Genomic DNA, 24,155 nt, shown 5'->3' with positions numbered 1-24,155 from the left:
CTCCCCTCAGCAGCCTCCGCTGGCACAGTCAATTGGCTTTGGGCTGTTGAGCTGGAGTGGGTTTGGGGAGCTGGTTTGTTGCAGCAGCAGTCCAACGTCACCGAGCAGGGACGTCTATAAGGAAGCTGCAGTGCAGTTAGGATTCACAGCTCCCTACACCGCTGCTGCCTGCCAACCAGCTAATTACTACCACAGCCCAGGAGTCACAGACAAACACACAGACGGACGGAAAAACAGAAAGACACACACACGTACACGCATCAACATGCACACACACACACACGTGCACGCCTCAACATACACACACACACACACACACACGTGCACGCATCAACATACACACACAAAGACAGATGTAAAGGAAGATGGTGAGACTAAAACACTACACACTCACTAACACACAGATAGACAGATAGAGAAGTGTGTGAGAGAAAGGCAAAGTGATGGGCTGTGACTGACTCTATTAAATGGGGCAGAAGCCGACCTGATACCAGAGTAAAACCTCTGGTGCTTCAGCATGACGTCTGTGCTGACAGACAGAAGAGCAGCAAGAGACCACACTTCATCAGCTGCTATGGATGTCTGGCAGAGATCAATAACAGTGGAACTCTAATGTGGTTATCTGCTCATTAGCTGGCTGCACTGGGGACTGACACACACAACATATGGACTGACCTACTACTGAAGCTACTGTTCATGTTAAGCCTGAGAAACTGCAGCTAACTAATATTACTGGTTCACGGGCTGCTTTGGGAAAGAACACGAACCATCATTACAGGAATGGTCAGGTCTATAGTTCAACAATGTGATTTGTTCAATAGCTAACATCATTACAGGAATGGTCAGGTCTATAGTTCAACAATGTGATTCGTTCAATAGCTAACATCATTACAGGAATGGTCGGCCCTATAGTTCAACAATGTGATTCGTTCAATAGCTAACATCATTACAGGAATGGTCAGGTCTATAGTTCAACAATGTGATTCGTTCAATAGCTAACATCATTACAGGAATGGTCAGGTCTATAGTTCAACAATGTGATTCGTTCAATAGCTAACATCATTACAGGAATGGTCAGCCCTATAGTTCAACAATGTGATTCGTTCAATAGCTAACATCATTACAGGAATGGTCAGGTCTATAGTTCAACAATGTGATTCGTTCAATAGCTAACATCATTACAGGAATGGTCAGCCCTATAGTTCAACAATGTGATTCGTTCAATAGCTAACATCATTACAGGAATGGTCAGGTCTATAGTTCAACAATGTGATTCGTTCAATAGCGAACATCATTACAGGAATGGTCAGCCCTATAGTTCAACAATGTGATTCGTTCAATAGCTAACATCATTACAGGAATGGTCAGGTCTATAGTTCAACAATGTGATTCATTCAATAGCTAACATCATTACAGGAATGGTCAGGTCTATAGTTCAACAATGTGATTCGTTCAATAGCTAACATCATTACAGGAATGGTCGGCCCTATAGTTCAACAATGTGATTCGTTCAATAGCTAACATCATTACAGGAATGGTCGGCCCTATAGTTAAACAATGTGATTCGTTCAATAGCTAACATCATTACAGGAATGGTCGGCCCTATAGTTCAACAATGTGATTCATTCAATAGCTAACATCATTACAGGAATGGTCGGCCCTATAGTTCAACAATGTGATTCGTTCAATAGCGAACATCATTACAGGAATGGTCGGCCCTATAGTTTAACAATGTGATTCGTTCAATAGCTAACATCATTACAGGAATGGTCAGGTCTATAGTTCAACAATGTGATTCGTTCAATAGCTAACATCATTACAGGAATGGTCAGCCCTATAGTTCAACAATGTGATTCGTTCAATAGCTAACATCATTACAGGAATGGTCAGCCCTATAGTTCAACAATGTGATTCGTTCAATAGCTAACATCATTACAGGAATGGTCAGGTCTATAGTTCAACAATGTGATTCGTTCAATAGCTAACATCATTACAGGAATGGTCAGGTCTATAGTTCAACAATGTGATTCGTTCAATAGCGAACATCATTACAGGAATGGTCGGCCCTATAGTTCAACAATGTGATTCGTTCAATAGCTAACATCATTACAGGAATGGTCAGGTCTATAGTTCAACAATGTGATTCGTTCAATAGCTAACATCATTACAGGAATGGTCAGCCCTATAGTTCAACAATGTGATTCGTTCAATAGCTAACATCATTACAGGAATGGTCAGCCCTATAGTTCAACAATGTGATTTGTTCAATAGCTAACATCATTACAGGAATGGTCGGCCCTATAGTTCAACAATGTGATTTTTTCAATAGCTCACCTCATTACAGGAATGGTCGTCCCTATAGTTGAACAATGTGATTCGTTCAATAGCTAACATCATTACAGGAATGGTCGGCCCTATAGTTCAACAATATGATTTGTTCAATAGCTAACATCATTACAGGAATGGTCAGCCCTATAGTTCAACAATGTGATTCGTTCAATAGCTAACATCATTACAGGAATGGTCAGCCCTATAGTTCAACAATGTGATTCGTTCAATAGCTAACATCATTACAGGAATGGTCAGGTCTATAGTTCAACAATGTGATTTGTTCAATAGCTAACATCATTACAGGAATGGTCGGCCCTATAGTTCAACAATGTGATTCGTTCAATAGCTAACATCATTACAGGAATGGTCGGCCCTATAGTTCAACAATGTGATTCGTTCAATAGCTAACATCATTACAGGAATGGTCGGCCCTATAGTTCAACAATGTGATTCGTTCAATAGCTAACATCATTACAGGAATGGTCAGGTCTATAGTTCAACAATGTGATTCGTTCAATAGCTAACATCATTACAGGAATGGTCGGCCCTATAGTTCAACAATGTGATTCGTTCAATAGCTAACATCATTACAGGAATGGTCGGCCCTATAGTTCAACAATGTGATTCGTTCAATAGCTAACATCATTACAGGAATGGTCAGGTCTATAGTTCAACAATGTGATTCGTTCAATAGCTAACATCATTACAGGAAAGGTCAGGTCTATAGTTCAACAATGTGATTTGTTCAATAGCTAACATCATTACAGGAATGGTCGGCCCTATAGTTCAACAATGTGATTCGTTCAATAGCTAACATCATTACAGGAATGGTCAGCCCTATAGTTCAACAATGTGATTCGTTCAATAGCTAACATCATTACAGGAATGGTCAGCCCTATAGTTCAACAATGTGATTCGTTCAATAGCTAACATCATTACAGGAATGGTCAGCCCTATAGTTCAACAATGTGATTCGTTCAATAGCTAACATCATTACAGGAATGGTCGGCCCTATATTTCAACAATGTGATTCGTTCAATAGCTAACATCATTACAGGAATGGTCGTTCAACAATGCCCTATAGTTCAACAATGTGATTCGTTCAATAGCTAACATCATTACAGGAATGGTCAGCCCTATAGTTCAACAATGTGATTCGTTCAATAGCTAACATCATTACAGGAATGGTCGGCCCTATATTTCAACAATGTGATTCGTTCAATAGCTAACATCATTACAGGAATGGTCGGCCCTATAGTTCAACAATGTGATTCGTTCAATAGCTAACATCATTACAGGAATGGTCAGCCCTATAGTTCAACAATGTGATTCGTTCAATAGCTAACATCATTACAGGAATGGTCGGCCCTATAGTTCAACAATGTGATTCGTTCAATAGCTAACATCATTACAGGAATGGTCGGCCCTATAGTTCAACAATGTGATTCGTTCAATAGCTAACATCATTACAGGAATGGTCAGCCCTATAGTTCAACAATGTGATTCGTTCAATAGCTAACATCCTAGACCGGGTCAGTGAGTCCGATTGTCATTCATTAACTATGCAAACTAGGGCTTGGAGAGTGAGGTTGACTTTCAGTTGGATCAAATCAAATTGCATTAGTCACATGCGCCGAATACAACAGTGAAATGCCCCTAACCAACAGTGCAGTTTTGAAAAATATGGAAAAGAATAAGAGATAAAAGTAACAAGTAATTAAAGAGCAGCAGTAAAATAAATACTCTACAGTATTTAGTATTTCGTATTCTACTTAGCTCTCAAGAGAGTTGCCCTTAATATAACTCTTCTGTCCAGAATATAGAAATATAATTAGTAGAAGCAATGGATCTAAAAATCCACAAGATAGTGGTTCTGATTCTACGTTGTGATTCTAGATCGGTACCTGTCCTCGACAGTGGTGGCCCATGAATATATAAATAGATTTGGGTAGAAAAGACAATGTAGATTGTATGATTCTACGCTGCTGTGGTTCCAGAACGTTACCTGTCCTCGACAGCGGTGGCCCATGAATATATAAATAGAATTGGGTAGAAAAGACAATGTAGATTGTATGATTCTACGCTGCTGTGGTTCCAGAACGTTACCTGTCCTCCACGGCGGTGGCCCCCAGCAGTACGAAGTCCTTCTCAATGAGGTCATAGGCCTCGGCCAGCTTCCTGTCTCGGTCCTGCAGGGCCAGCTTGGCGCTGTTCAGCAGGTGACACGTCTCCTCATACTGAGCCACGCTCAACTTCCTGTACGCCACGCACAGTGTCCGTAGGCCCTCCTGAAGAGAGAGAAATAGAGAGATCGAGAGATAATTATGTTATGCTTTGATATGATTACCGGACACTGATGTTGCAGTTGACAATCCGATAATAACAATTATTCCACTGTTCTGTTAGCTTTTCCCCCCATTAAAAACAGTCAATGACATCACTGACGGAGCAGTGGGTTACAAAAAGCTGCAGTTTGCACAGACTGGCATCGAGGGATGTCCCACTGGGCAGAGTTTACATACCAGTTTAGTCTGTGGCAGTAGACTTTTTATTTTATTTTAAATTTAAAAAAAGGGATGGATCAGCTTAATATTGCAGAAAGAATATTGGTTCCATAAATGTAATTGTCTGCATCATTTCCAATCCCCCATATATTTTTTGGGTAAATATAATAATCCATACACACATGCATACATATACACATATATACATACACATACCTATGTAGACATACATACCTTTGTAAGAATATACCTTTATTATTATTCCCCGCAAATCCTACCACCCTTCCCCCAATTGGAGTAAACTAATAAACACTTCGGCTTTTACCTACCTTTATTTTTTGTTTGTTTTTAGTCCTTCCTCTGTTTCTGATGTCCATCCAGTTTGATTTCTATTTGGAACTGTGCTATTTCACAAACGTTCTGAATCTATATACATTTTACAGACCCTGTATGTTTTACATGTGTTATCTTGTTGTTGTTATTAGTCCCACCCTTCAGCTCCATTCAACCCCTCCCATCTATCTCTCAACACCATCCATTTTGGATTTCTATTTGCCATATATTTTTCAACTGTGCTGTGATGCTTCACAAACGACTTAAACCTTTCTATTCTCATAGCTTCTACAGATTGTAAATAAACATTTTTGCTAAAATAATTATTATTTTATTGATTGATTGACTATGGCTTTTCAAATCACCCAGTATTGCTGTCTGCAGCGTTAGTTCTAGGCAAATGTTGCTATTATTCAGCCATTCCTGGACCTGTGACCAAAAACGAGCTACATATGGACAATACCAAAATAAATGATCTAATGACTCTGCCTCCTCACAGCAGAATCTGCAGAGCTGGGAAGATTGTATTCCCCATATATATAACATTCTATTAGTTGCAAGAATTTTGTATGTCATTTAAATTGAAATATTTGAAGTTTTGCATCCGGCGTTGTTCTGCGTATCAATTCATAAACCATGTGCCATGGAATGGGTACATCGAAAATCTCTTCCCAACTATTTTGCAATTTATATGGCACAGCTGTCAGTTTTTTTATCCTTAAATGAAATTGGTATATGTTTTATTTATCACACTTTCCTTTAACCATTTATGTTCTTTAATACAGGGCCGACATACAAGTTCCTTACTTTTTTCCCCTTCTACTGGCCTCTTCCATTTTTGTGGTAATGCTGCAATTAGTTGGATGTAATTTTGGGTAGAGCAGACATTTCCATATGTCTGTGTTAGCTGCATTTGTGACATAACTCCACCAGTCATATTTATGATATCATTCACTAAAATTATACCTTTTTAAAAATGTCTTCGAAAAATACCGTTTTTTTAATCAATTAGTATATTTGAATTTAACCACAATATTTGTTGTATTATTTGTTCTGTCTTTTCAGGTGGATTAAACTGAAATTGCAACCAGCTTTCTAAGGCTTGTTTAAAAAATAAAGGTATTTTGGAGATTATTTCCTTTTCCAACAATCGAAAGTGAGCCGGTGTAATCTGAATAAAGGGGAAAAGGCCCTTCTTGAACATAGGATGAGACATTCCTACCAATTTACTAGAGAACCAGTTTGGATTTAAGTATACATTTTGTATGACTGAAGCCTTTAGTGAGAGGTCTAATGCTTTGATATTTAATCATTTCTGCCCACCAAATTCATATTTGTTATATAAATCAAATCAAATCAAATGTATTTGTCACATACACATGGTTAGCAGATGTTAATGCGAGTGTAGCGAAATGCTTGTGCTTCTAGTTCCGACAATGCAGTAATAACCAACGAGTAATCTAACCTAACAATTCCAAAACTACTACCTTATACACACAAGTGTAAAGGGATGAAGAATATGTACATAAAGATATATGAACGAGTGATGGTACAGAACGGCATAGGCAAGATGCAGTAGATGGTATCGAGTACAGTATATACATATGAGATGAGTAATGTAGGGTATGTAAACAAAGTGGCATAGTTTAAAGTGGCTAGTGATACACGTATTACATAAAGATGCAGTAGATGATAGAGTACAGTATATACATATACATATGAAATGAATAATATAGGGTATGTAAACATTATATTAAGTAGCATTGTTTAAAGTGGCTAGTGATATATTTTACATCAATTTCCATTAATTCCCATTATTAAAGTGGTTAGAGTTGAGTCAGTGTGTTGGCAGCAGCCACTCAATGTTAGTGGGCCCATTTCATTTTATCTGACTTGCCGTTCCAAATAAAATGGAATATTTTATGTTCATATAATTTAAAAAGCAGGTCACTAGGAGTAGGCAAAACCATAAGCAAATAGGTAAACTGTGATATAACTAAAGAGTGGTGATTTTTCCACAAATAGACAGATATTTTCCTTTCCATGGTAGCAAGATCTTATCTATTTTTTTATAACTTTCTATAAAAATGTATTGGAGTGAGATCATTTCTTTCTTTTGGGATTTGTATACCGAGTATGTCCACATCTCCGTTAGACCATTTTATTGGGAAACTACATGGTAATGTAAAATGTGCATTTTTTTAGTGATCCAATACGTAATATTATCATAATTTGGTTTTAATCCAGAGAGAATAGCAAAAGTATCTAGATCCTCTAAGAGGCCGTGGAGAGACTCTAATTGTGGTTTTAAAAGAAAACATGAAACATCAGCGAACAATGACACCTTGGTTTTTAAGCCACAGCTTTCTAATCCCTTAATATTATTGTTTGATCTAATTTTAACAGCTAACATTTCGATGGCAATAATAAATAGATATGCCGATAGTGGACAACCTTGTTTTACTCCTCTAGAGCGTTTAAAACTTTCTGAGATGTAGCCATTATTTACTATTTTACACCTAGGGTTACTATACATAAATTTAACCCTTTTTATCAGAGATTCCCCAAAATAGAAATATTCTAGGCATTTATACAGTGCCTTGCGAAAGTATTTGGCCCCCTTGAACTTTGCGACCTTTTGCCACATTTCAGGCTTCAAACATAAAGATATAAAACTGTATTTTTTTGTGAAGAATCAACAACAAGTGGGACACAATCATGAAGTGGAACGACATTTATTGAATATTTCAAACTTTTTTAACAAATCAAAAACTGAAAAATTGGGCATGCAAAATTATTCAGCCCCTTTACTTTCAGTGCAGCAAACTCTCTCCAGAAGTTCAGTGAGGATCTCTGAATGATCCAATGTTGACCTAAATGACAAATGATGATAAATACAATCCACCTGTGTGTAATCAAGTCTCCGTATAAATGCACCTGCACTGTGATAGTCTCAGAGGTCCGTTAAAAGCGCAGAGAGCATCATGAAGAACAAGGAACACACCAGGCAGGTCCGAGATACTGTTGTGAAGAAGTTTAAAGCCGGATTTGGATACAAAAAGATTTCCCAAGCTTTAAACATCCCAAGGAGCACTGTGCAAGCGATAATATTGAAATGGAAGGAGTATCAGACCACTGCAAATCTACCAAGACCTGGCTGTCCCTCTAAACTTTCAGCTCATACAAGGAAAGACTGATCAGAGATGCAGCCAAGAGGCCCATGATCACTCTGGATGAACTGCAGAGATCTACAGCTGAGGTGGGAGACTCTGTCCATAGGACAACAATCAGTCGTATATTGCACAAATCTGGCCTTTATGGAAGAGTGGCAAGAAGAAAGACATTTCTTAAAGATATCCATAAAAAGTGTCATTTAAAGTTTGCCACAAGCCACCTGGGAGACACACCAAACATGTGGAAGAAGGTGCTCTGGTCAGATGAAACCAAAATTGAACTTTTTGGCAAAAATGCAAAATGTTATGTTTGGCGTAAAAGCAACACAGCTCATCACCCTGTACACGCCATCCCCACTGTCAAACATGGTGGTGGCAGCATCATGGTTTGGGCCTGCTTTTCTTCAGCAGGGACAGGGAAGATGGTTAAAATTGATGGGAAGATGGATGGTGCCAAATACAGGACCATTCTGGAAGAAAACCTGATGGAGTCTGCAAAAGACCTGAGACTGGGACGGAGATTTGTCTTCCAACAAGACAATGATCCAAAACATAAAGCAAAATCTACAATGGAATGGTTCAAAAATAAACATATCCAGGTGTTAGAATGGCCAAGTCAAAGTCCAGACCTGAATCCAATCGAGAATCTGTGGAAAGAACTGAAAACTGCTGTTCACAAATGCTCTCCATCCAACCTCACTGAGCTCGAGCTGTTTTGCAAGGAGGAATGGGAAAAAATTTCAGTCTCTCGATGTGAAAACTGATAGAGACATACCCCAAGTGACTTACAGCTGTAATCGCAGCAAAAGGTGGCGCTACAAAGTATTAACTTAAGGGGGCTGAATAATTTTGCACGCCCAATTTTTCAGTTTTTGATTTGTTAAAAAAGTTTGAAATATCCAATAAATGTCGTTCCACTTCATGATTGTGTCCCACTTGTTGTTGATTCTTCACAAAAAAATACAGTTTTATATCTTTATGTTTGAAGCCTGAAATGTGGCAAAAGGTCGCAAAGTTCAAGGGGGCCGAATACTTTCGCAAGGCACTGTATATAAACTCCAGTCATACTTGATCAAAAGCCTTTTCAAAATCAGCTATGAAAACCAGGCCTGGTGTCCCCGATATTTCATAGTATTCTATTGTTTCCAGTACTTGTCTTATATTATCTCCAATGTATCATCCATGTAAAAAACCTGTCTGATTAGGATGAATAATATCTGACAATACTTTTTTTATTCTATGCACCAAGCATTTTGCTAGGATTTTTGAATCACAACACTGAAGTGTAAGAGGTCTCCAATTTTTTAAATGGACTGGATCTTTATATATACCACCACCTGTTTCAGTAATAATGATATCAGACCTTCTTGTTGAGTGTCTGATAATCTACCATTTATATAGGAGTGGTTAAAACATGCTAATCATGGTCCTTTGAGTATATAAAAAAAGTTTTGTATACTACCACTGGTATGCCATCCAGCCCCGAAGTTTTCCCATCCTTAAAGGCCCCAATTGCATCAAGCAGTTCCTCCTCTGTAATTTGGCCTTCACATGAGTCTTTCTGTACAGATGTTAATTTTACAATATTATTAGGAAAACAATTCATACATTTAGTTTCAGTTAGTGGAGATGGAGGAGCCTGAAATGAAAACTTATTCTTAAAGTACTTTACTTCCTCTTTCAAAATATAATTTGGTGAATCATGCGTGACTCCATTTGTAACAAGTTTTAATTTAAAAAAATTGGTAGCATTTCTATATTGAAATAATTTGGTGTATTTCCCCCCATATTCCATCCAGTTTGCTTTATTTTTTATAATCTATTACACTGGATCTTTCTTGAATAAGTTCCTCCATTTATTTTTGTTTTTCCTCTAACTTATTCTGTGCCTCTATGGTACCGTTTTTATTGCTATCTACTGTAACTGTACTGTTAGTCCTTCAATTTCCTTTGTTAATATGGACTCTTTTGATCTAAATTGCCTTTGTTTTATAGATGAGTACTGAATTGCATGGCCTCTAAAGGCACACTTAAAAGTGTCCCGTACAATAAGGGGATCTGCTGTACCTATGTTAGGTCTGAAAATGACCGTTATAAATTCTTCTGTCCTAGATCTAAACAATTTATCATCTAGTAGGCTTTGATTAAATTTCCAATACCCTCGCCTACGTGGAAATTCCGTAAGAGTAATATATATGCCAATTATGTGATGATCCGACTGCATTCTGTCTCCTATCAACACTTTTTAAAACTTTTGATGCCAGAGAGAATGGCATAAGAAAGTAGTAAAGACGACTAGCTTGATTAAGCCTCCGCCATGTATATCTCACTAGTTCAGGGTATTTAAGTCTCCATATATCCACTAATTCCAATATATCCATGACATTCATGATTTCCTTAAGTGCCTGAGGGTGATAGTTTGTAGTGTGATTTCCTTTCCGGTCCATAGAGGTATTTAAGACCGTATTAAAATCTCCCACCATAATAATAGAGTCTAGTGTTGCTTGTAGAGTTGATCAATTCTTATATATATTTTCAAAGAAGCTTGGATCATCATTATTCGGACCGTATAGGTTAATAAGCCAAATCTGTTTATTGTCCAATAACATATTCAAAATAATCCATCTACCTTGATAATCTGTTTGGACAATTTGCACATTTGGATCAAAATTACTGTTAATTAAAACCATCACCCCTTTTGAATTTCTTTGCCCATGGGAGAAATATATTTCCCCCCACCAGTTCTTTTTCCACAAAACTTCATCTAAAATTGTTGAATGGGTTTCCTGTAAACAATAGATATTATATTCCTTCTCTTTAGCCAGGTAAATACTGATCGTCTTTTCTTATTATCTGCTAGGCAATTACAACTGTAACTGGCTATACTTATTTCACCACTTACCATAATGAGACACAACTTTCAATTCTATTTATCAAAATATATGTTTGTAAACATACCATTAAAAAGTAACATGATGATTGAGTGTCTATATAGCTGTACCATGATATTTGCATTGCTACTAAGTAAACCTCCAATTGGTCCCCACCATTCCACCCGCTAAAAACCCTCCTCATCCCGAGCTGGGCCGTCATCCCAATGCCCGGCAGACCACCTCCGACCCCCCGTATCCCATAGCCCTGAACAGACTGGGATCCATCCTTCAAAAAGAGCACAGTGCCATTTACCGAATTGAAGTAGATCAACTGCCAAATGCATTCCCATCGCCCTCACCTCGATTTGTATTATATATAGCTGTGGATCATCCTCTATTGTCCCTAACATCTTTTACTCCTTCTCAACAGTTGTGGGATACACACATACACCCACACACACTCAACCCTTTCCCCCCACACAACCATAAACTCACATTCTCAACAGTTGCACCATCCCAGAGCCCAACTCAAGAAAGGTCCTGATTTACAAATACACTTACTGCTGCAGCTGCATGAGAAGGCCTGCAAGACCATGCAAAAACAATGGGCAGAAATTGAGAGATTTTATGAACCATTGTCACATTCTAGATGATAGAGGTCAAACGTACACCTTTTCCCTGAAACCCCCACAATACGGTCCCCCGTATTGACCATATTCCCAAGCATCTCCATGCAGTCAGACTTTTGATTTTGTGCCACCAGAGCCACAATAATATACCCCCTCTCTGAATGTCTGAGTGTGACCCCCTCCCCATGGGTAACTGCAGCTAGTGTTGCCAGTACTGCCACTGCCTGGGTGGGGGCACCCCACCGGAATCCCCACCAGCGAGGTACAAGGTCATCAAGGTTCTCATTAGCAGCTTTGAGAATTTCCTTGTGTAGTATACTCTCCCTTTAGGGGGCTTTGGCTTTGCAGGACCAACCCTGCCAAGCAGGCTCAGAATCTTGAGTGGGCGGTGCTGCTCTTGGTCTCTGACCGCATTTTGGCTGCATACATACCGCTTTCAGCAGGGCCATAAAACAGTTAGGGACTTCTCCTTAGTATCCGGATCATTCAGGTGGGTGTCTAGGGTATAGGGTTGTGGACCGTACCATTAAATTAGGATCATAAATAAATAATTAGATATCATTTATTTTAAAAATGTAGTTCCCCATGATAGAACAATAAATCAATCAAATGTATAATTTATTTTAAAACTGTTCCACCATGATAGGACAATAAATAAATAAGACATATAATTAATTCTAAAAGTATATCCATCATCTGAAGAACATTGAAACCTCTCTCATACCCCGGCTCACAGCAATACATTGGTTCTGGGATATGTGGCAGTAGACTTATGACCTTGACCTTTCACATAAGCAAACACACGCACACACACACACACACAAACACGCACACAAACACGCACATGAACAGTGAGACCTCAGTTCTGACATTCTCTCGGAGCCAGTCTGGTTCACACCAGCATCACCGCTGGCCATCCCATTGTAACGTAACCAGGGAAACACAGTCTCCCTGACAGTCAACAGAAACGGGTCGGCACTGCTGCCAATGGCAACCCAAATTGCATCCACAATTATGTAATCCTTGGCAACCAGCCTGTCCTGATTCTGTCAGTGTGGCGTTGGAGAGATTGGGCCAGAGCCACGGAAACACAGGGATCAGTAGACTACCTCCACGTTGGCACCAAACACTCCATAATGACAGTCAATCACCATCTCAGTTACATTCCATATACAACTTGGAACTTTTGGTGGCCAACATCTTAAGTAAGGACACTACCACTAAAGGATACAAGAATCAGTTAGCATTTAGCAGGGTCTACCATACAGCCATATGACAATATACACCTCAAGCAAAGCAAAAATGAAAGTCAAAAATGCATTTGAGGTCAGAAACTCTGGAAGTCTGATTTTGGAGCTACTTTATGACAACGGCCTCTAGTGTCTGATAGTGGCTGTATGTGTGTGTGTGTGTGTGTGTCCTTACCACAGCGTTGTGCTCCACTCTGGCTTTGACCTGCTCCACCTTGCCAGAGATCACCCTGGGGAAGATGGAGGAGTCGGCCCCTTTACAGAACAGGTAGTACTCCCCTGTGGACAACCACACAGTTAAAACAGGTTCCTCATTAGCAGAGAGAAGCATCATTAGTTTGCAGCAGTATGTGGCAGACAACACTAGAGATGTTCCTCAGTGAGACTGACTCTACCGTCATTAGTATGCCTTCTGCCTGTTGACCTCCTAGCACATATATGGCCCACACACACGCACAGAATAATGACTGGGTTGCCGTAGTAATGACTGCTTTCATCTATAAAAAGCACCAGCCACTCCCATACAGATACATCTAGTTTCTATGTTCTAGTATCATAATGGTAGTAATTGTACTATAGTACAGTACCTCTAGTTTCTGTGTTCTAGTATTATAATGGTAGTAATTGTACTATAGTACAGTACCTGTGGTGGACCTGACGATAACACTCATTCTCCTTCTCACAGAATCAAAGGTCAATACCTCCAGCAGCTCAAACCTGGATGCAAGAGAGAGAAAGGGAGAAAGAGGTTGGGTTACTGACCACACACACACACTCACACACGCACACACTCACGTACACACACACGTACACACACAAAGATAAACTGATGCCCACAGGCCATGGCTGGAGTAATGGACACACACTGACCTCTCGACCTCATCCTCCCTATTAAGAATCTCCATGTGACTGTCCTTCAGCCGCAGATAGGTGAAGCCAAGCCTGGGGGAAAGAGGAATATACCATTACTGTCAGAACAGGGGAGCAGGTTAAACTGCAGTTAAATGTATGGCTATACAGTGCATTCTGGAAAGTAATCATACCCCTTGACTTTTTCCATATTTTGTTTCATTTACATACAGCCTTATTCTAAAATGGATTACATTTATGTAAATAAGGCATTTTTGTTATTTATTTATAATAAAAACCTGTTTTCTCTTTGTCATTATGGGATATTGTGTGTAGATTGATGAGGGAAAACTATTATTTAATCCATTTTAGAATAAGGCTGTAACATAACTAAATGTGGAAAAAGGGAAGAGGTCTGAATACTTTCCAAATGCACTGTATATTATCTATCTATCTAGTTCTTATCTATCTATCTGGTTCATTTCAAATGGCTGGGAGGAGAAAAGACGTTCTGCCTTTGTGTCAGTGAGTGATTGAGTGACAGTGATTGAGTGAGTGAGTGAGTGAGTGAGTGAGTGAGTGAGTGAGTGATTGGGTAATTGGGTGAGTGAGTGTGTGATTGAGTGTGATTGAGTGAGTGAGTGATTGAGTGAGTGGGTGATTGAGTGAGTGATTGAGTGAGTGGGTGATTGAGTGATTGAGTGAGTGGGTGATTGAGAGAGTGGGTGATTGAGAGAGTGAGTGAATGAGTGAGAGTGATTGGGTGATTGAGTGAGTGATTGAGTGAGTGATTGGTTGAGTGATTGAGTGAATGAGTGAGTGATTGGGTGAGTGATTAAGTGAATGAGTGAGAGTAATTGGGTGATTGAGTGAGTGATTGAGTGAGTGAGAGTGAGTGATTGGGTGAGTGAGTGAGTGTCAAGCCAGTGACCTCTTCATGCCCTCCACCAGTGCCACCTCGTCAGGAGAGGATGATATGTAGAAGGAGGTGGCCTTGTTCTGGTGGATACCCATCTTGATGCCATCCACTGTCTCCTCCTCCTTCACCTGTACCGTGTGGCACAGACACAACGCCCGGAAGAACAACTCCTCAGACTCCTGACAAGCCAAGCACAGAGAACACGTCACACACACACACACACACACACACACACACACACACACACACACACACACACACACACACACACACACACACACACACACACACACACACACGTATAACACATAAATACAGGAAACATACACTTTGAATACATCATTTGGATCCATAGTAAAACACAATCCATGTTTCCTGAAGGTCATGCTTCTTAGTCCCCGTACACACAGACACACAGAAGACAAAGGAATGGCACAGGCTGGTCACCGGAGTGAAGCGGCCCTCTCTAGTCCTGGCACACAGCAGTGTGTGTGTGTGTGTGTGTGTGTGTGTGTGTGTGTGTGTGTGTGTGTGTGTGTGTGTGTGTGTGTGTGTGTGTGTGTGTGTGTGTGTGTGTGTGTGTGTGTGTGTGTGTGTGTGTGTGTGTGTGTGTGTGTGTGTGTGTGTGTGTGTGTGACACTGGATCCCTGCGTGGATGAATGTGTCATCCTTAGAGAAGGTATCAGTGTCACTCTGAGTTTAGGGTTCACCCAGGACATCCAGGTAAAGGCTGTTAGTATCCAGCTGGTCTTCATAGGGTAATGAAACAATATCTGACCCTGCATCAGTGGTTAGAGAGGGGTATCTTGTCCTGTACATATTCGTACAGTCCATCAAGTGACAGTGAGGCTCTCTGTCTCACCTTGCCCCCTGGTCCAGGTGAGGAGTCGATCATGTCCATGCTGGTTGACCCTGGCATGACCTGTCCATTACAGATGGCATCAGGGACGTAAACATAGCCGTCCACACAGCACTCTATAAACTCCATGTTGTTCTCTGTCAGGGTGCCTGTCTTGTCTGTAAACACATACTCCACCTGGAAAACACACACATTCAGGTAAGAGTGGTGAGTGTGTGTGTGTGTGTGTGTGTGTGTGTGTGTGTGTATAGCCTACCTGTCCCAGTTCTTCATTGAGGTCAGATGTGTTAACCTGAGCCCTCTCTCCCAGTTCCTCGTCAAACATCTCATCATCCCACATGATGAAGTAGGACCCCAGGAACTTCTGCATCTCCACGGTAACGTACATGGACACGGGGATGATGTAATTAAACAACACCATGAAGGCCAGGAAGTCTGTGAACGCCCGGATCAACTGGAGAGAGAGAGGAGGGAGGTATGAGGAGGGAGAGGGGGGAGGAAGGACAGTCAGATGTGACAGGGAGAGAGAGGAGGGAGGTATGAGGAGGGAGAGGGGGGGGAAGGACAGTCAGAGGTGACAGAGAGAGAGAGAGGGAGGGAGGTATGAGGAGGGAGAGGGGGAGGAAGGACAGTCAGATGTGACAGGGAGAGAGAGAGGAGAGAGGGAGGTATGAGGAGGGGAGGGGGAGGGACAGTCAGAGGTGACAGAGAGAGAGAGGGGGTAGGGAGGGAGGGGAGAGGGGGAGGAAGGACAGTCAGATGTGACAGGGAGAGAGAGAGGAGGGAGGGAGGTATGAGGAGGGAGAGGGGGGGGAGGACAGTCAGAGTGACAGGGAGAGAGAGGAGGGAGGTATGAGGAGGGAGAGGGGGAGGAAGGACAGTCAGATGTGACAGGGAGAGAGAGAGGGAGGGAGGTATGAGGAGGGGGGAGAGGGGGAGGAAGGACAGTCAGATGTGACAGGGAGAGAGAGAGAGGAAGGGAGGTATGAGGAGGGAGAGGGGGAGGAAGGACAGTCAGATGTGACAGGGAGAGAGAGAGAGAGAGAGGGAGGTATGAGGAGGGAGAGGGGGGAGGGGACAGTCAGAGGTGACAGAGAGAGAGAGGAGGGAGGTATGAGGAGGGAGAGGGGGGAGGAGGGACAGTCAGAGGTGACAGGGAGAGAGAGGGAGGGAGGTATGAGGAGGGGGGAGGAGGGACAGTCAGAGGTGACAGGGAGAGAGAGAGGAGGGAGGGAGGTATGAGGAGGGAGAGGGGGAGGAGGGACAGTCAGAATTGACAGGGAGAGAGAGGAGGGAGGTATGAGGAGGGAGAGGGGGAGGAGGGACAGTCAGAGGTGACAGGGAGAGAAAGAGGAGGGAGGGAGGGAGGTATGAGAAGGGAGAGGGGGAGGAGGGACAGTCAGAAGTGACAGGGAGAGAGAGGAGGGAGGTATGAGGAGGGAGAGGGGGGAGGAGGGACAGTCAGAGGTGACAGGGAGAGAAAGAGGAGGGAGGTATGAGGAGGGAGAGGGGGAGGAGGGACAGTCAGAGGTGACAGGGAGAGAAAGAGGAGGGAGGGAGGTATGAGGAGGGAGAGGGGGAGGAGGGACACTCAGAGGTGACAGGGAGAGAGAGAGGAGGGAGGGAGGTATGAGGAGGGAGAGGGGGAGGAGGGACAGTCAGAGGTGACAGTGAGAGAGAGAGGAGGGAGAGAGGTATGAGGAGGGAGAGGGGGAGGGGAAGGAGGGAGGTATGAGGAGGGAGAGGGGGAAGAGGGACAGTCAGAGGTGACAGGGAGAGAGAGAGGAAGGAGGGAGGTATAAGGAGGGAGAGGAGGGAGGAGGAACAGTCAGAGGTGACAGAGAGAGAGAGAGGAGGGAGGGAGGTATGAGGAGGGAGAGGGGGGGGAGGAGGGACAGTCAGAGGTGACAGGGAGAGGGAGAGGGGGAGGAGGGAGGGAGGTGACAGGGGAGAGGAGAGGGGGGAGGTATGAGGAGGGAGGGGGGACAGTCAGAGGTGACAGGGAGAGAGAGAGGAGGGAGGTATGAGGAGGGAGAGGGGGAGGAGGGACAGTCAGAGGTGACAGGGAGAGAGAGAGGAGGGACAGTCAGAGGTGACAGTGAGAGAGAGAGGAGGGAGGGAGGGAGGAGGAGGGAGAGAGAGAGGAGGGAGGTGGGGGAGGAGGGAGAGGGAGAGAGAGAGGAGGGAGGTATGAGGAGGGAGAGGGGGAGGAGGGAGAGTGACAGGGAGAGAGAGGAGGGAGAGGGGGGGGGGGAGGGACAGTCATAGGCGACAGGGAGAGAGAGAGGAGGGAGGTATGAGGAGGAGAGGGGGGAGGAGGGACAGTCAGAGGTGACAGGGAGAGAGAGGAGGGAGGTATGAGGAGGGAGAGGGGGAGGAGGGACAGTCAGAGGTGACAGGGAGAGAGAGAGGAGGGAGGGAGGTATGAGGAGGGAGAGGGGGAGGAGGGACAGTCAGAGGTGACAGGGAGAGAGAGAGGAGGGAGGGAGGTATGAGGAGGGGGAGGTGGGAGGAGGGACAGTCAGAGGTGAGAGGGAGAGAGAGGGAGGGAGGTATGAGGAGGGAGAGGGGGGAGGAGGGACAGTCAGAGGTGACAGGGAGAGAGAGAGGAGGGAGGGAGGTATGAGGAGGGAGAGGGGGAGGAGGGACAGTCAGAGGTGACAGGGAGAGAGAGAGGAGGGAGAGGGGGAGGAGGGACAGTCAGAGGTGACAGGGAGAGAGAGAGGAGGGAGGTATGAGGAGGGAGAGGGGGAGGAGGGACAGTCAGAGGTGACAGGGAGAGAGAGAGGAGGGAGAGGGGAAGGAGGGACAGTCAGAGGTGACAGGGAGAGAGAGAGGAGGGAGGGAGGTATGAGGAGGGACAGTCAGAGGTGACAGGGAGAGAGAAAGGGAAAGTGAGAGGTAAAAAAAACATCAGCTATTGCATAAAAATGATTGTAGTTTTATAACCTACTATATGGCGTTGCCTCTCTGTGTCAGTCTTCTGGTTGTAGAAGGGCTCGTCTTTGTCTGGGACAGCCTGCCACACATACTTCAGCACTGTGTTGATCAGAGCCTTGCTGATCAGGATGCACAGGTACACTATCAGATACGCATTCATTGACCTGGAGGGGGGAGACAGAGAGGAGGGGGTGACAGAGAGGGGAGGAGAGACAGAGAGGGGAGGAGAGACAGAGAAGGGAGGAGAGACAGAGAAAGGAGGGGGAGACAGAGAGGGGGAGAGACAGAGAGGGGAGGAGAGACAGAGAGGGTAGGAGAGACAGAGAGAGGAGGGGGAGAGACAGAGAGGGAGGAGAGACCGAGAGGGGAGGAGAGACAGAGAGGGGAGGAGAGACAGAGAGGGGAGGAGAGACAGAGAGAGGAGGGGGAGACAGAGAGGGGAGGAGAGACAGAGAGGGGAGGAGAGACAGAGAGGGGAGGAGAGACAGAGAGGGGAGGAGAGACAGAGAGAGGAGGGGGAGACAGAGAGGGGAGGAGAGACAGAGAGAGGAGGGGGAGACAGAGAGGCGGGAGAGACAGAGAGGGGAGGAGAGACAGAGAGGGGAGGAGAGACAGAGAGGGGAGGAGAGACAGAGAGGGGAGGAGAAACAGAGAGGGAGGAGAGACAGAGAGGGGAGGAGAGACAGAGAGAGGAGGGGGAGACAGAGAGGGGGAGAGACAGAGAGGGGAGGAGAGACAGAGAGGGGAGGAGAGACAGAGAGGGGAGGAGAGACAGAGAGGGGAGGAGAGACAGAGAGAGGAGGGGAGACAGAGAGGGGGAGAGACAGAGAGGGTAGGAGAGACAGAGGGTAGGAGAGACAGAGAGAGGAGGGGGAGACAGAGAGGGGAGGAGAGACAGAGAGGGGAGGAGAGACAGAGAGGGGAGGAGAGACAGAGAGGGGAGGAGAGACAGAGAGAGGAGGGGGAGACAGAGAGGGGAGGAGAGACAGAGAGAGGAGGGGGAGACAGAGAGGGGAGGAGAGACAGAGAGGGGAGGAGAAACAGAGAGGGGAGGAGAGACAGAGAGGGGAGGAGAGACAGAGAGGGGAGGAGAGACAGAGAGGGGAGGAGAAACAGAGAGAAGAGGGGGAGACAGAGAGGGGAGGAGAGACAGAGAGAGGAGGGGGAGACAGGGAGGGGAGGAGAGACAGAGAGAGGAGGGGGAGACAGAGAGGGGAGGAGAGACAGAGAGGGGAGGAGAAACAGAGAGGGGAGGAGAGACAGAGAGGGGAGGAGAGACAGAGAGGGGAGGAGAGACAGAGAGGGGAGGAGGGGAGAGACAGGGGGAGACAGAGGGGGGAGAGACAGAGAGGGAGGAGAGACAGAGAGAGGAGGGGGAGACAGAGAGGGGAGAGACAGAGAGGGGAGACAGAGAGGGGAGGAGAGACAGAGAGGGGAGGAGAGACAGAGAGGGGAGGAGAGACAGAGAGGGGAGGAGAGACAGAGAGGGGAGGAGAGACAGAGAGGGGAGGAGAGACAGAGAGGGGAGGAGAGACAGAGAGGGGGTGAGACAGAGAGGAGGGGAGACCGATGCAAGAGGAAACGACATAAGAATGTCTTCAGGAACGGTGGATGGTCTGAACGGGTCTTTATGGGGAAATGGATATGATGCAATTAGATGGCAATCAACATTAAGTGAACCTGTCTGGAAACATGGTAAACACACATCATAAAGTGGAAAACACAACCATGTTGGTGGGCCTTACTTCTCCACTGCAGAGCGTTTCTGGGACTTGGACTGGTAGTTGAGCGCCATCTTGGTCTCCATACCAGTGTAGATGGCAACAGCTAGGAGACACAAACCAGAGGGTCAACTTGGGGAGACATTTCACATCTGTGCAGATGAAGAAAAGAGACTAGGAAAGGGAACAACACTGTAATATTGAGATGCAGCCCTGATGACAATAATATCAGTCAGATCTGACAAGTCTCTGTCGGTACTGAATACTATCATGGTGTCCTACAATTATCTGTGAAATCAACTCCCATCACACTCATCTGATTTCATAATAAGACTTGGCTTGCAGTCATGTCATCTCATGCAGTGTACTGACTGCATTCCTGCTTGACAGTTAGCAATATTCTCACTCATACAGGTCTGTACAGGCCTCAGCAGCTGGCCTCAATATACAACCCACAGTGTGAACACAGGAACTTAATGATTTGGAAAGGAACCTCTAAACGTTCCAAACCCATTATATGAATGAAAACTAGGAATCCATTTTAGATTCTATAACTGATGTCATTACAAGGTCACCCAGTGTAGTGTCTTTAGATTCTATTAGTGATGTCATTACAAGGTCACCCAGTGTAGTGTCTTTGGATTCTATTAGTGATGTCATTACAAGGTCACCCAGTGTAGTGTCTTTAGATTCTATTAGTGATGTCATTACAAGGTCACCCAGTGTAGTGTCTTTAGATTCTATTAGTGATGTCATTACAAGGTCACCCAGTGTAGTGTCTTTAGATTCTATTAGTGATGTCATTACAAGGTCACCCAGTGTAGTGTCTTTAGATTCTATTAGTGATGTCATTACAAGGTCACCCAGTGTAGTGTCTTTAGATTCTATTAGTGATGTCATTACAAGGTCACCCAGTGTAGTGTCTTTAGATTCTATTAGTGATGTCATTACAAGGTCACCCAGTGTAGTGTCTTTAGATTCTATTAGTGATGTCATCACCCAGTGTACAAGTGATCACCCAGTGTAGTGTCTTTGATTCTATTAGTGATGTCATTACAAGGTCACCCAGTGTAGTGTCTTTAGATTCTATTAGTGATGTCATTACAAGGTCACCCAGTGTAGTGTCTTTAGATTCTATTAGTGATGTCATTACAAGGTCACCCAGTGTAGTGTCTTTAGATTCTATTAGTGATGTCATTACAAGGTCACCCAGTGTAGTGTCTTTAGATTCTATTAGTGATGTCATTACAAGGTCACCCAGTGTAGTGTCTTTGGATTCTATTAGTGATGTCATTACAAGGTCACCCAGTGTAGTGTCTTTAGATTCTATTAGTGATGTCATTACAAGGTCACCCAGTGTAGTGTCTTTAGATTCTATTAGTGATGTCATTACAAGGTCACCCAGTGTAGTGTCTTTAGATTCTATTAGTGATGTCATTACAAGGTCACCCAGTGTAGTGTCTTTAGATTCTATTAGTGATGTCATTACAAGGTCACCCAGTGTAGTGTCTTTAGATTCTATTAGTGATGTCATTACAAGGTCACCCAGTGTAGTGTCAAGTGATGTCATTACAAGGTCCCAGTGTAGTGTCTTTGGATTCTATTAGTGATGTCATTACAAGGTCACCCAGTGTAGTGTCTTTAGATTCTATTAGTGATGTCATTACAAGGTCACCCAGTGTAGTGTCTTTAGATTCTATTAGTGATGTCATTACAAGGTCACCCAGTGTAGTGTCTTTAGATTCTATTAGTGATGTCATTACAAGGTCACCCAGTGTAGTGTCTTTAGATTCTATTAGTGATGTCATTACAAGGTCACCCAGTGTAGTGTCTTTAGATTCTATTAGTGATGTCATTACAAGGTCACCCAGTGTAGTGTCTTTAGATTCTATTAGTGATGTCATTACAAGGTCACCCAGTGTAGTGTCTTTAGATTCTATTAGTGATGTCATTACAAGGTCACCCAGTGTAGTGTCTTTAGATTCTATTAGTGATGTCATTACAAGGTCACCCAGTGTAGTGTCTTTAGATTCTATTAGTGATGTCATTACAAGGTCACCCAGTGTAGTGTCTTTAGATTCTATTAGTGATGTCATTACAAGGTCACCCAGTGTAGTGTCTTTAGATTCTATTAGTGATGTCATTACAAGGTCACCCAGTGTAGTGTCTTTAGATTCTATTAGTGATGTCATTACAAGGTCACCCAGTGTAGTGTCTTTAGATTCTATTAGTGATGTCATTACAAGGTCACCCAGTGTAGTGTCTTTAGATTCTATTAGTGATGTCATTACAAGGTCGAGTGTAGTGTCTTTAGATTCTATTAGTGATGTCATTACAAGGTCACCCAGTGTAGTGTCTTTAGATTCTATTAGTGATGTCATTACAAGGTCACCCAGTGTAGTGTCTTTAGATTCTATTAGTGATGTCATTACAAGGTCACCCAGTGTGGTGTCTTTAGATTCTATTAGTGATGTCATTACAAGGTCACCCAGTGTAGTGTCTTTAGATTCTATTAGTGATGTCATTACAAGGTCACCCAGTGTAGTGTCTTTAGATTCTATTAGTGATGTCATTACAAGGTCACCCAGTGTAGTGTCTTTAGATTCTATTAGTGATGTCATTACAAGGTCACCCAGTGTAGTGTCTTTAGATTCTATTAGTGATGTCATTACAAGGTCACCCAGTGTAGTGTCTTTAGATTCTATTAGTGATGTCATTACAAGGTCACCCAGTGTAGTGTCTTTAGATTCTATTAGTGATGTCATTACAAGGTCACCCAGTGTAGTGTCTTTAGATTCTATTAGTGATGTCATTACAAGGTCACCCAGTGTAGTGTCTTTAGATTCTATTAGTGATGTCATTACAAGGTCGCCCAGTGTAGTGTCTTTAGATTCTATTAGTGATGTCATTACAAGGTCACCCAGTGTAGTGTCTTTAGATTCTATTAGTGATGTCATTACAAGGTCACCCAGTGTAGTGTCTTTAGATTCTATTAGTGATGTCATTACAAGGTCACCCAGTGTAGTGTCTTTAGATTCTATTAGTGATGTCATTACAAGGTCACCCAGTGTAGTGTCTTTAGATTCTATTAGTGATGTCATTACAAGGTCACCCAGTGTAGTGTCTTTAGATTCTATTAGTGATGTCATTACAAGGTCACCCAGTGTAGTGTCTTTAGATTCTATTAGTGATGTCATTACAAGGTCACCCAGTGTAGTGTCTTTAGATTCTATTAGTGATGTCATTACAAGGTCACCCAGTGTAGTGTCTTTAGATTCTATTAGTGATGTCATTACAAGGTCACCCAGTGTAGTGTCTTTAGGTTCTATTAGTGATGTCATTACAAGGTCACCCAGTGTGGTGTCTTTAGATTCTATTAGTGATGTCATTACAAGGTCACCCAGTGTAGTGTCTTTGGATTCTATTAGTGATGTCATTACAAGGTCACCCAGTGTAGTGTCTTTAGATTCTATTAGTGATGTCATTACAAGGTCACCCAGTGTAGTGTCTTTAGATTCTATTAGTGATGTCATTACAAGGTCACCCAGTGTAGTGTCTTTAGATTCTATTCGTGATGTCATTACAAGGTCACCCAGTGTAGTGTCTTTAGATTCTATTAGTGATGTCATTACAAGGTCACCCAGTGTAGTGTCTTACCATATATGTGCTGTGTGTTTTTCAGTGTCGCCCCTCTGAGAAGTAGGTTCTCAGATCCTAAAGGCCTGAAGAAAACACAGAACACACTTCTCTGTTAGAAAATATATATATATATAT

General features: G+C 43.3%; 1 protein-coding gene across 4 annotated transcripts in view; it reads right to left on the bottom strand.

The window, feature by feature from the left end:
• The window catches only part of LOC112235393 (phospholipid-transporting ATPase IH-like), a 100,310-nt gene that overhangs the window by 29,014 nt on the left and 47,141 nt on the right, over positions 1–24,155 (bottom strand). For all 4 annotated transcript variants that reach the window (XM_042323872.1, XM_042323874.1, XM_042323875.1 and 1 more), the window contains 10 exons: positions 24,039–24,103; positions 20,406–20,487; positions 18,674–18,824; positions 15,977–16,174; positions 15,724–15,897; positions 14,874–15,040; positions 13,964–14,035; positions 13,737–13,810; positions 13,269–13,372; positions 4,438–4,619 (listed from right to left, as the gene is read on the bottom strand). In XM_042323872.1, coding sequence (XP_042179806.1) covers positions 4,438–4,619; positions 13,269–13,372; positions 13,737–13,810; positions 13,964–14,035; positions 14,874–15,040; positions 15,724–15,897; positions 15,977–16,174; positions 18,674–18,824; positions 20,406–20,487; positions 24,039–24,103 — 1,269 coding nt within the window. The remainder of the gene's footprint in view (positions 1–4,437; positions 4,620–13,268; positions 13,373–13,736; positions 13,811–13,963; positions 14,036–14,873; positions 15,041–15,723; positions 15,898–15,976; positions 16,175–18,673; positions 18,825–20,405; positions 20,488–24,038; positions 24,104–24,155) is intronic.

This window comes from Oncorhynchus tshawytscha, linkage group LG07 (genome assembly GCF_018296145.1).
Source record: "Oncorhynchus tshawytscha isolate Ot180627B linkage group LG07, Otsh_v2.0, whole genome shotgun sequence".
In the NCBI taxonomy this organism is placed as follows: Eukaryota; Metazoa; Chordata; class Actinopteri; order Salmoniformes; family Salmonidae; genus Oncorhynchus; species Oncorhynchus tshawytscha.
This window is presented reverse-complemented; position numbering and strand designations above follow the sequence as displayed.